The sequence below is a fragment of the Poecilia reticulata genome, chromosome 11 (assembly GCF_904066995.2).
Source record: "Poecilia reticulata chromosome 11, P_reticulata-male-v2, whole genome shotgun sequence".
Lineage (NCBI taxonomy): Eukaryota > Metazoa > Chordata > Actinopteri > Cyprinodontiformes > Poeciliidae > Poecilia > Poecilia reticulata.
In genome coordinates, this window is record NC_088840.1 from 8,797,329 (window position 1) to 8,809,437 (window position 12,109).

The 12,109-nt window shown below is 43.1% G+C and overlaps 1 protein-coding gene across 1 annotated transcript in view; it reads left to right on the forward strand.

Annotated features, from left to right (window-relative positions):
• col9a2 (procollagen, type IX, alpha 2) overlaps window positions 1–12,109 on the forward strand; it is a 28,959-nt gene that overhangs the window by 6,691 nt on the left and 10,159 nt on the right. Inside the window, exons 7-12 of the mRNA XM_008421595.3 lie at window positions 7,161–7,184; window positions 7,310–7,363; window positions 8,470–8,523; window positions 10,397–10,447; window positions 10,555–10,611; window positions 10,693–10,746. Of these exons, the coding sequence (XP_008419817.1) occupies window positions 7,161–7,184; window positions 7,310–7,363; window positions 8,470–8,523; window positions 10,397–10,447; window positions 10,555–10,611; window positions 10,693–10,746 (294 nt within the window). The remainder of the gene's footprint in view (window positions 1–7,160; window positions 7,185–7,309; window positions 7,364–8,469; window positions 8,524–10,396; window positions 10,448–10,554; window positions 10,612–10,692; window positions 10,747–12,109) is intronic.

Sequence of the window (12,109 nt, forward strand, 5' to 3'; positions counted from 1 at the left end):
TCACGTAATTATGTTAATTCGTGGCGCTGTTGGTCCGCCTATAAATAGGCTGGCTTTCGGCATGTTGGGAGCGCCATCATCTTTTCGAGCTCCGCCTTTTCCGCTCGTCCCACTTGCTCCATCCGTGCGGTGCGCGCACGTCCAGTCGCTGTGGGCCGCAGCTGACTCTCCAGACAGCCATGTGGTATTTTTGTTAGCTTTTGTTTGTCTTTTTTGTGATTTTGGCCTGGTGGGACCGGTTGTCCTGTTTTCGATCTTTCTTTTGATTAGATTCTCTTTTTGCTTTAGTCCGGTACCAGTAGGGGCTTCGACGGCCCTGTATAGGGTTGGCCCCCTGCTGTACCGTTTTGTTCTGTTTGATCGGCTCACCAGGTCCAACTTTAGGTTAATACTTTTGGGGTTTTGTTTTTTCTTTTATTTTGGGAACACGGGATTTGAGGGTTTTAACATTATTTTCTTCACCGAAAATCAGGAAAAGCTGAATTAAGAACATCAATAAGAAGAAAATTTATAAATAAACCTTTTTGTTAAACCCTCACTTTTGTTGTCTCGTGTCCTAAATATGTTGTGTCCTTGGTGGACGTAACATATTTATGGGGGCTCATCTAAACTAAGGTTTACCCTTAGAAACTTGTGTGCTGAGGTTTCAGATTTTTGGCGAGTGCTGGTTTTTGTGTGCATTTTTGCGCAGCTGGCGCGTGTTGCGCTGCTTAATTAGGACATTCAGGTCTGGTCTTGTTGCAGCTTTGTTTGTGCATGAGAGTTAGTGTAGCTTGATTCCACGGGGTAAACATGGAGTTTGACCTGGATGAGTTTATTGAAAAGCCTACATTAGACGTCTTGACTAAATGCACAAAGGAGCAGTTGCTGTTGGTTGCAGAGCATTTCGAGGTTGCCTTAGATAAACGTGTTAAAAGAGGAACAGTTGAAGCTGAGTTATTGGCAGCACTGGTGCAGATAGGAATATTTCCTGCTACGATCTTACCAAAAAGTCCTGTTGGATCGCCATCGAAAGCTTCGTTGTCAGATGACCCGGTTCGGTTAAAGGAACTTGAAGTAGAATTAGGACGGCTTGCTTTGAGAGAAAAGGAGCTGCATCTTGAACAACGAAGACTGGAGATACAAGCTGAACTGCGGTTGAAGGAACTCGAGCTTGGTGCCGAGTCTTCGCAACCCAAATCAAAGGATTTTGATGTGAGTAAAAATGTTCGCTTGGTTCCTCCATTTAATGAGCGAGATGTGGATAAATACTTCACGCTGTTTGAAAGGGTGGCACTAACACTTAAATGGCCTAAGGATGTGTGGACTTTGTTATTGCAGTGTGCATTAAGTGGCAAAGCGCAAGGAGCGTATGCGTCTCTTTCTGTGGCGGATAGCCTTGATTTTGAGAAAGTTAAAAGTGCTATTTTAAGGGCGTATGAACTAGTACCTGAAGCTTATCGTCAAAAGTTTCGCAAATTGAAAAAACACTACAATCAAACGTATGTGGATTTTGTAAGAGATAAAGAAATTCTCTTTGATCGTTGGTGCGCTGCTAAAAATGTTGCTGACTTAACACAACTTAAGCAGCTCATTTTGATGGAAGACTTTAAAAATGGCTTGCCAGAGAAAGTTACCACCTACTTAAATGAAAAAAAAGTGTCAAATGTGTCAGAAGCTGCAGTGCTTGTTGATGAGTACATGTTAACGCACAAAGGGAATTTTGAGCGCTCGCATGTCTTTAATAAGTATGACAAACCTGAAAATAACGGAAGGGAGAGTACTAAAACTGTTTCACTTGTTGAATCAGATGTTCCTGCTGCGCTCGGCAACGTTGAAAACAAATCAGATCATTTGACAACCCATGTGACGTGTTTTTATTGTAAAAAGAGAGGACACATTGTGGCTAATTGCCCGATTTTGCAGAAAAAAAATACTAAGCCGGTCGCTCTAATTAAAACGGTGAATCACGTCACACAGTCACTGTCAACAACGAAGCCTTGCGAGTATGCTGATTTTAAGCCTTTCGTTATGGATGGATTTGTTTCGGTGTCTGTAACTGGTGAGAGAATCCCTGTGAAAATATTGCGGGACACTGCTGCCTCTCAGTCTTTTATTCTGGAGGGGATCTTGCCGTTAAACAGTGACACTGCGCTTGGTTCTGATGTGCCAGTTCGCGGGTTTGGCATGCAAGACATTGGTGTGCCTCTGCACAAGGTCGTGATCCAGTCTGAGCTGTGGTCTGGTGACGCTGTGGTCGGAGTGCGTCCTAGTTTTCCGATAGCGGGCGTCTCCATGATCATGGGCAACGACTTGGCTGGGGGTCGAGTGTTGGTTACTGCGGACGTTACACCTGTTCCGGTGTTGCGTACCTGTCCAGATGAGCTTGCACTTACATTCCCAGATGTGTTCACGTCGTGCGCAGTTACGCGTGCAGCACTTAAGCGTCAACAAGAGGAAAGTAAGGATGATTTTGACTTGAGTGAGACTTTTTTGGTTAACGCTGAATCCGAACATGTTCCATTAAAGAAAATGGTGGAGGAGGACATGTTGGATGTAAATGCACTGTCATTATCTAGACAGCAGTTGATGGAGCTCCAAAAATCTGATAAAAGTTTAGCGCCGTTATTTAACGATGCACTAACTGATAAGTCTGACTCCATTTCTACGGGCTATTTTTTTAATGATGGTCTTCTAATGCGTAAATGGACGCCTTTAAATGTGTCTCCTCTTGAGGAGTGGAGTGTGGTGACACAAATTGTTGTTCCAACTCCATATCGTTCGGAAATTCTGCAGTTAGCGCATGACAACCCATTAGCAGGTCATCTTGGCATCAGGAAAACGTATGATCGCATTTTGCGTTATTTCTTTTGGCCTGGACTAAAGAGCGATGTAGTGCGCTACTGTAATTCTTGTCACATTTGTCAAGTATCGGGGAAACCAAATCAGACGATTCCTCCTGCTCCGTTGTGTCCTATTCCAGCCATCTCGGAACCTTTTGAACGGGTATTGGTTGACTGTGTGGGTCCGTTACCTCGCACCAAAGCAGGTAATAAGTTCTTGGTAACAGTGATGTGCACCTCTACTCGTTTTCCAGAGGTTTTTCCAGTGCGTAAAATAACTACGCCTGTAGTGGTGAAAGCATTAACGAAGTTTTTTTTACTATTTGGCTTACCTCGGGTTGTGCAGACTGACCAAGGGTCTAACTTCATGTCTAAGGTTTTTGCGCAGGTTTTACGCCAACTTGACATAAAGCACTGTCATTCCAGCGCTTATCACCCGGAAAGTCAGGGCGCACTCGAGCGTTTCCATCAAACTTTAAAAACAATGCTTCGCACCTACTGTTTGGAGTTCGAAACAGACTGGGATGATGGTGTACATTTACAAATGTTTGCTGTACGGGAGGTGGTTCAGGAGTCTCTTGGGTTTAGCCCATCGGACTTGGTTTTTGCTCACACTGTTCGTGGTCCTTTGAAGCTATTAAAAGAGAAGTGGTTGTGTGAAAAAACTGACCAAAATTTATTGGACTACGTCAGTAACTTTCGATTGAAGCTGAGCCGTGCATGTGAGATAGCGAAAGAAAATCTTAAAACTGCACAGGCTAAAATGAAATCTTTATTTGACAGAAATGCAACTTTGAGACTTTTTCAGCCTGGAGAGAAAGTGTTGGCCTTACTTCCGGTTCCTGGCTCCAGCTTACAAGCACGCTACAGTGGCCCTTATACGATCACGAAGAAGGTTGGAGATCGAGATTATCTGATCTCTACTCCTGATCGGAGGCGGTCATCACGCCTGTGTCATGTGAACATGCTGAAGCCGTATATTGAGCGTGCGCCCACTTTGAATAAATCTGTAAGTTGTGTTTCCAGTGAACGAGCTGACGCATGCGTCACGGCAGGTGCGGACGCCCGGGAAGAGCTGTCCAGTGCTGAACCTGAAGGTGACGTCTTCTCTCCGGCTGTCACTGAAGGAAGATTTCCAAATTCAGAGGCTTTGGGAAACTTGCCTCTCTTGTTGTCTCACCTTGATTTTTCCAAGCAGGCTGATGTCATTCATTTGATCCAGTCTTATAGGTCGCTGTTTGCAGATATTCCCACTCAGACTCATGTTCTCAGCCATGATATTGATGTTGGTGATTCCAAGCCTATTAAACAACACCCTTACAGAGTGAACCCTGACAAGCGACACCGTTTGAAGATGCAGGTGGAGTACATGGTGAAACACGGACTTGCTGTTGCCAGCAGTAGTGCGTGGAGTTCGCCATGCCTCCTGACTGTTAAAGCCAATGGAGAGGACCGTTTCTGTACAGACTACAGGAAGGTAAATGGGGTGACTAAGCTGGATTGCTATCCACTGCCTCGTATGGAGGACTGTGTGGACCATGTGGGGGCTGCCCAGTTTGTGACTAAACTGGATTTGCTGAAGGGATACTGGCAGGTACCCTTAACGGCACGAGCTCAGGAAATTTCCGCTTTTGTCACACCCGATGATTTCCTTCAGTATACGGTGATGGCTTTTGGGATGCGTAATGCCCCAGCGACATTTCAACGGCTAATGAATGTGGTTTTGTCAGGTTTATCATTCTGTGAGGCTTATTTGGATGACCTGGTGATTTGTTCTTCGACATGGGCTGAGCACGTTGAACACTTGAAGACTGTTTTTGTGCGTCTGAGTGAGGCTAATTTGACAGTTAATCTCTCAAAATGCCAATTCAGCCAAGCGACAGTGACCTATCTCGGAAAAAGGGTGGGGGGAGGTCATGTGTGCCCCGTTGAGGCTAAAATAGAGGCTATTTTGTCTGTTCCAGTACCCAACACTCGTACTGAGCTACGCCGCTATTTAGCAATGGTTGGTTACTACAGGGGTTTTTGTAATAACTTTTCCTCTGTGGCTGCCCCTTTAACAGACCTACTTAGCCCTAAAGTAGCTTTTATTTGGTCTGAGCAGTGTCGGTCTGCTTTTGAGCAAACTAAACAGTTGTTAGTTAATGCTCCTGTTCTGTCTGCCCCTCGTTTTGATGTACCATTTAAGTTGGCTGTTGACGCATGTGATTCTGGTGTCGGAGCTGTGCTCCTTCAGGATGGTACTGATGGGGTGGAACATCCGGTTTCTTATTTTTCAAAGAAACTTGACAAGTATCAGAAATGGTATTCCACCATTGAAAAGGAGGCATTAGCGTTGGTCCTGTCTTTGGAACATTTTGAAGTGTACGTAGGAGGTTCTAGCGGATCTGTGATTGTTTTTACAGATCATAATCCGTTAGTTTTTTTGGATCGCATGCGCAATAAAAACCGCCGTTTGATGAACTGGTCTCTGCGACTCCAATCATTCAACATCTCTATCCAACATGTTCGTGGTAAGGACAACGTAGTGGCCGACGCACTCTCACGACTCTAGTCCGGTTTTCTCTGAATGGGTTGAATTTTTTTTTTGCAACCCCGTTCAGAGTCTTTGGGTGGGGGTGTTATGTGCTGCGGGCACATTATTATTCTGACTATTTCTTTTCCTTGTTTTCTTATAGATTTTAGTTGAATGACCTTTTGTTAATCTAGTTTGGAGTTTGGATAAATTCCTTTTTGTTCACGTAATTATGTTAATTCGTGGCGCTGTTGGTCCGCCTATAAATAGGCTGGCTTTCGGCATGTTGGGAGCGCCATCATCTTTTCGAGCTCCGCCTTTTCCGCTCGTCCCACTTGCTCCATCCGTGCGGTGCGCGCACGTCCAGTCGCTGTGGGCCGCAGCTGACTCTCCAGACAGCCATGTGGTATTTTTGTTAGCTTTTGTTTGTCTTTTTTGTGATTTTGGCCTGGTGGGACCGGTTGTCCTGTTTTCGATCTTTCTTTTGATTAGATTCTCTTTTTGCTTTAGTCCGGTACCAGTAGGGGCTTCGACGGCCCTGTATAGGGTTGGCCCCCTGCTGTACCGTTTTGTTCTGTTTGATCGGCTCACCAGGTCCAACTTTAGGTTAATACTTTTGGGGTTTTGTTTTTTCTTTTATTTTGGGAACACGGGATTTGAGGGTTTTAACATTATTTTCTTCACCGAAAATCAGGAAAAGCTGAATTAAGAACATCAATAAGAAGAAAATTTATAAATAAACCTTTTTGTTAAACCCTCACTTTTGTTGTCTCGTGTCCTAAATATGTTGTGTCCTTGGTGGACGTAACAGACTGTGTAAATGCTACATTGACCTAAGCCCTGTTGAAGACTACTCTAAAGACGGCACTGGCCCTCTGGATAATGTACTGTGATGCAAAATAATTGCAAACATGATTTAAGCAATATACAAGAAGGTTGATTTTTGATATCTTCATGATGATATGGAGTGTCAAAGTATCATTCCATAGGATTTTGTCAAAGGTCACACAGTATGTCAACTCGAGTCGATATCTTGAGTTTATGATGATTTGGCAGGCAAAGCTAACTTACAGTTTGCATTGCTCGTCACAGCTTATCAGTGTTTATCTTTTGTAAATAAGAAGACATTTTCATGACCGAGGGAATCTTGACGCTGCTTTATTAGTTGATGCCTAGATGCTTTATTATCTAGCATATTTGTATCCCAGCTGGCTTTTTTGTCGTGCCTGAATGTCTAACCAGCTGCACCCCCCTTTTAGCTCACTGAGGCCAGATGTGACATATGCTGCCTTGAACTTATAATAGAAACGATTCACACACACGCACGCAAACAAACCAGCTTCAAATTACATGTAAACACAGTCTGACACCACTAGGTGGTGCTCTGTGTCCATCTTCCTCACACCGTACAGCAGAACTACAGGTATTCAATGTTATGCTTGGGTGCCACACAATTAGTTAATCCTTTGTTCAGCATTATGGGGCGTCCCTGTTTGGGGGGGGGGGGGGACGGTGCGCATCCAGCTGTCTAACGCTGCACTGACACAAGATCCTGCCCAGTGGGCTAAATTACCTCCATGAAGGCCTGATTCCTTAGTTATCCTGTTAAAGTTGATTCTAAGTAAAAGAGCAAGCAAAACAAACTGCCAGTGTTCTGAGTTTGCGAGCACTGTTTAGGCCTCATTCAGTACAATACACACGTCTTATCAAATCATTGCTTTTTTGTCATTGTTTGAATTTATACAGCATCAGTCAGAGCTCTGATATATATTTCTGTATCACAGTAGTGAATCAATCCTACTTCCTCTTTCTGTTCCACACAGGGAGTCGGCCTTCCAGGTCTGGCTGTAAGTTGCATGTTTGCCATTTCACAGAAACGCTTTGATTGATTTATTTATTTTTATAAAAGTACAATGGATATATTCTAATGTTCTTTACTGCACTATTTGTCTACATTGCTTTGTGTGCGTAGGGTGCCCCAGGGCCAATTGGCCTTCCAGGTCAAATTGGATCGCCTGGACCAAAGGTAGGTCATCAATTTTTAGTGAAACCTCCCGTTTGATCAACTACACTACTGTTTCACTTGCTGCAATTCCCCTTTTTCTACGGATTATTACCCCAGTGACCATAATAAAAAGCATCTTCCAGTCATTTCCAATATGTCTCACAGTAGCTTGCAGCAGACGAACAGCAGAGGCTTGTTCAAGGTGAATTTAGAAGTGGCTGAAGCATCGACATTTATTCAGAAAAAAAAGCCGCACGCAAATACTCCATCATTACTCTTTATGAGTAATGATGGAGTTTATTTGATGTATGTAGGAATTAAAGCAATGACTTCAGGTAGTCATACCTTTAATTAAAACTTACTAAAATAAGTCATTAAGATAACATCAAAGGTCTCTTCATAAGCATAGTATTATATTTCAATTATTTAAAATCGGACACATAACATCAACCAATTCCAAGCCTGACATCAGACTAGCTTTTTCTCATTACCACACTTACCAAGACTCTGTGAATGACTTACACAGTGACAGTAGCTACTGTCATAAAATGAAAGTCTCTTCTTATTTCCAAGCAGCAATACATTGTAACAAATTACCAGCCTTAAGTCTTCTGATTGCCCTTACAGCAGCAGCAGTGCATTGCAGTTACCTGTCTTACTATGGAAGGCTCTCGCCATCATCTACACCTCATGGTAGCATCGATGCTAACAATCATGTGCCATCCTTGCAGTAAAACAGGAAGCGTTTCTCAATTCTGCCTCCTGTGGTAGCAGGAATGAATTGCAATCAATTGCGGGCATCGCAGTAGAGGAGAAGCTTCTATTTACTGCCACCGCAGCGTGGTATTAGTAATGTACTGCGACCATCAATCACCGCAGCAGTAGAATTGAAAACTATTGTTGTATTAGGAATGTTTTTCAGCCATTTGAGGGCCTAGCAGTAGAATATAAAGTACTTCTTGGAGGCAATGGATAGAGAAGTCGTATTTACCACCACCTTGTGGTAGCAGCAGTACACTACAGCTGCCTGCAGTGGAACAGCTGCAGTGGAACTCGCTGCTCTTCTCATAACTGAGTCTGTTTGCTTATTTTACTTGTGGCTATTTTCTGTTATCTGCTTCATGTAGGGCGTTTTGGGACCACCAGGTCCTCCAGGGCTCCCTGGACCTCCAGGCAAACCGGTAAGTGTCGATTGAAAAATGTTTGTAAAGGGAAATTGTGATTCCTAACTGCAAAACAACAAAGTTGATCCTGAAGTCACATTTTAAAATAAAATGATTTTACTGAGCATGCATATAATTTGGGGAGATCAACATTTTAATGTATAACAAATAATTGTACATAAATGCTCATAAAAGCAACAGTAATATTTTGCTCTGAAATGGTAAAACTATGATGCAAATTTTGTCCTTTTACTTTTATCAAAACTTTACAAGGAAATGCATTTTTCAAAAACCTAAAAAAAAAAAAAAAAGAAACTAAACTGACTGGATATTTGCATCTCATACCAGGTATGAAGCTTTTGATCACTGGATGCTAGTGCTACCAAGATTTAGACGTCTCCAGTATCTGTGATGTTTAAATTTGGCTTGAAGTTGCTTCAGGGGAGTGATTAAGTTCAGCGAGCTGCTGTCCATATGTTATTGCTGCAGAAAAACGCCGGTGTGAGGGTTGGGTTTGGTCCGCCTTCCTTTCTCCTCCGTATCTGCATGAAAAACCTTCATGTTCCCAAATAGAGTTCAGCGATAGTTGGGATTCCTCTCTGTTTTGGTGGAACTTTTTAAAGTTGCTCTTTGGAACTTTGCATTGCACACTTAGTTGTGCACATAGAGAACAATGCTGCATTTGTCAGTTTTTAATAGGGTTAGTACGAACACTCGTCCCGTTACATGTACCGCATAAACAGATACACTCTCAATAATAACTGGAGACATCTTGGTTTATATTGCAGTAATCAAACTGTTTCTACTATTGCTGACCATTTGTTACTCTTTTGCTTGTTTCCACTGATAGTTTGGTAATGCATTCCAAGTCTTTTGGGGTCCTTTGCCATTACCATCATCTTTAACTCCCTCTCTAACAGCTTCAACTCAGACGTGTGACTGGCCCAGAACAAAACATTCATATGACTTCCATTCAGACAAAACACCTTTGTAAAAAGAAGAAAAAAAAGTACTTAAAATCTATTTTCACCAGGGTTATGAGTAATTTTGGACTAGATGGTATGCCAGCCTTTTCTTTTGCACAAACTTCTACAACCGCACTTCCAATTAACCACAGAGTTCTGCTTGGATGAACTTTAAACTTCACAATTTCCATATGACGACATATGTTGCACCAAGACTGCGGAGATCAGTGAATACTCTAACGGGTGTACATTAGGCTTAATTAGGCTTATGGCTTTGTCAGTCTAATTGAATGTGCCTTATGTCGCCGGATGTGATTACAGGGTGAAATGAAAGACCTTGACAAACTACTAAGATTGATGATTGTTTGTTACTGCAGAAGAAGAGGTTGATTTTTTTTTTTCTTTTTTAATGCATGAAAATACCTGCTGCAACCACAGTGAGCTGTTTGTATAGGTCCCAGCAGACAGAAAGTGTTGAGGCAACTAAAACAGTTCAGAGAGTTAGGCTTTTTTTTTTGTTTTTTTTTTCGAAGGTGCATGTACTCCCCTGTGTGTTTCTCCGAGTGGCTCCGAGAGCGCGGGGGTGGGGAGAGGGAGTGTCTTCACCTAGAATGATGTTCACTGCCCAAGGGAGTGTATTTGTTTAACTTTAGTGCTGTCCTAGGACAAATAAACCCCTATTAGATCAGTGGGGTGTCTCATCTGACTGCAGCAGTAATACATCAGTCTCTAGAGATACCTCACTTCCTAACTTAATCTATAAGCAGAGAGATGGAAAGATAGGGAGAGGAGTCGCTGGAAATAATGGGGAGAGCGCTGAGTCAGCGCAAGGAGGGTTGGGTGGGTGGGGGGGCGAGAGAGAGGTAACTCTGTGCCAACTGAGGCCAGCAGACTTCCCTCATGCTTGTGTCCAAATGCCTGTCTAGGGTCCTCCAGGCAAGTTTATTGGTCTCGAGGAGGGTAGTGCAGACTTGCAGGTAAGATCTTTCACAACTAGTCTCGTACATGTTTTTTATTTATTTTATTTTTTTTTGGCATGGTTTCACTTCTGTTAATCTGTCTTCTTTTGCATCTCTTAAAACAGTGTCCTCTCAACTGCCCAGCAGGACCCAAAGGCCCTCAGGGACTTCAGGGTGTAAAAGTAAGTCTTTGCGTCTCACTGTGTCCCCCCCGTTAACAAAGTTTGCCGCAGCACCGTCCTGACTAAAGCGTTGCTCCCCAGGGACACAAAGGGCGTGCCGGCGTTCTCGGAGACCCCGGCAGCATAGGGAAACCGGTGAGCTGCGCGCTACACAAGTACCTGTACATGTTTATGTTTTTTTTTTTTTTTTAACAGCATTGCACACTCAGCCACTGCTGAGAGCCACAGGAGGCAGGGATTAGTTTTAATGAAGCCCCCCGAGGCACATGACTGCACTAATCTGGCAGCGATTAGTCAGGCCGGAGCTCGGACCTGCAGTCCGCGTGCAGCGACGTGCCAGATGAAGGAGACGGTGCAGGAGCCAGGTACATGAAGGGGAGGATGAGAGAGTCAAGGTTCAGGCAGACCTCTCACCTCACCGTTTTAAGCAGAGGTAATGAGCACACCGTGGACTCCTGGGGAGCAGCTAGCCGAGTCCGAGGACTTAGCCTCTGATCTTCCCACACAATGAACCTTCTGGCAGTGCTTAGATGCTGAAAAACACTCGGCTCACCCGATAACCACTCCACACAGGCCCGGCTTGGATTTCAGAGGGCCTGGCTTGACTCAAGGTTGCTCTGTCTTTTCTTCATCTTAAAGACACCCGCCAGGAGCTGTTAACATCTCCGGCAGACTGCTCAGGCTGAGACTCAGATGTTAGCTGAGCAGAAATGCTTTACTTCCTGCATGCTAAATCACTTCTGAATAAAAATAAATAAATAAATAAAAAAAGTGCTGAGGAGGCCACTCATCTTTATCTCGGCTCCAGCAGAAAACAATGTGGAGGAATTGCACTTCAGGAACTGTTACACGGCTGTTTTAACACAGTTGACTCAGGATTATTATACTTATGCTAAGATGAGTTTATCTCATATAGACACAGGTTTTATCTGGTCTAACATGTTCAACATTAAAAGTTGGAACAGCAAACTCAATGGTACAATCCCTACTGTAATGGTTATCAAGTCCTTCTCACAAATACTTCTGTTTGTAGTTGAAGTCACCTCCACAAAGACTGTGTTTGCTGACATAATATTAAAACATGTAGCTACATTTACTAAGTGAAACACATTATATTGATTGATGTGACCCAGACTGATGTTTTCAAACCTTCGTTTCTGTTAGTTCTGATTTTCTGCCTGTAGCTGTTGAAAACAACATTTACGATTTGAATCGTGCATCAAATTGATTAAAAAAACAACACTACAGAAATATGAGAGGTATGGTTACTGCCTGCTCAAAGGCTGTTATTTTCAACAGGAGCTATTAAGCTGACAAATAAGCCTCATTGTAGCATATTTTCAAATTTATTAAAGATGAACGTATATAGTCAGTGGACAAAATAGAAATTTGGACCCGTTTAAGAAGAATAGCCAACATCATTGGCTGGATGCTGTGTCCATGACGCAGAGCTTCTTGAAGAAAGTTTTATCAATAATTCTCTTATGTTCAGTTCAGC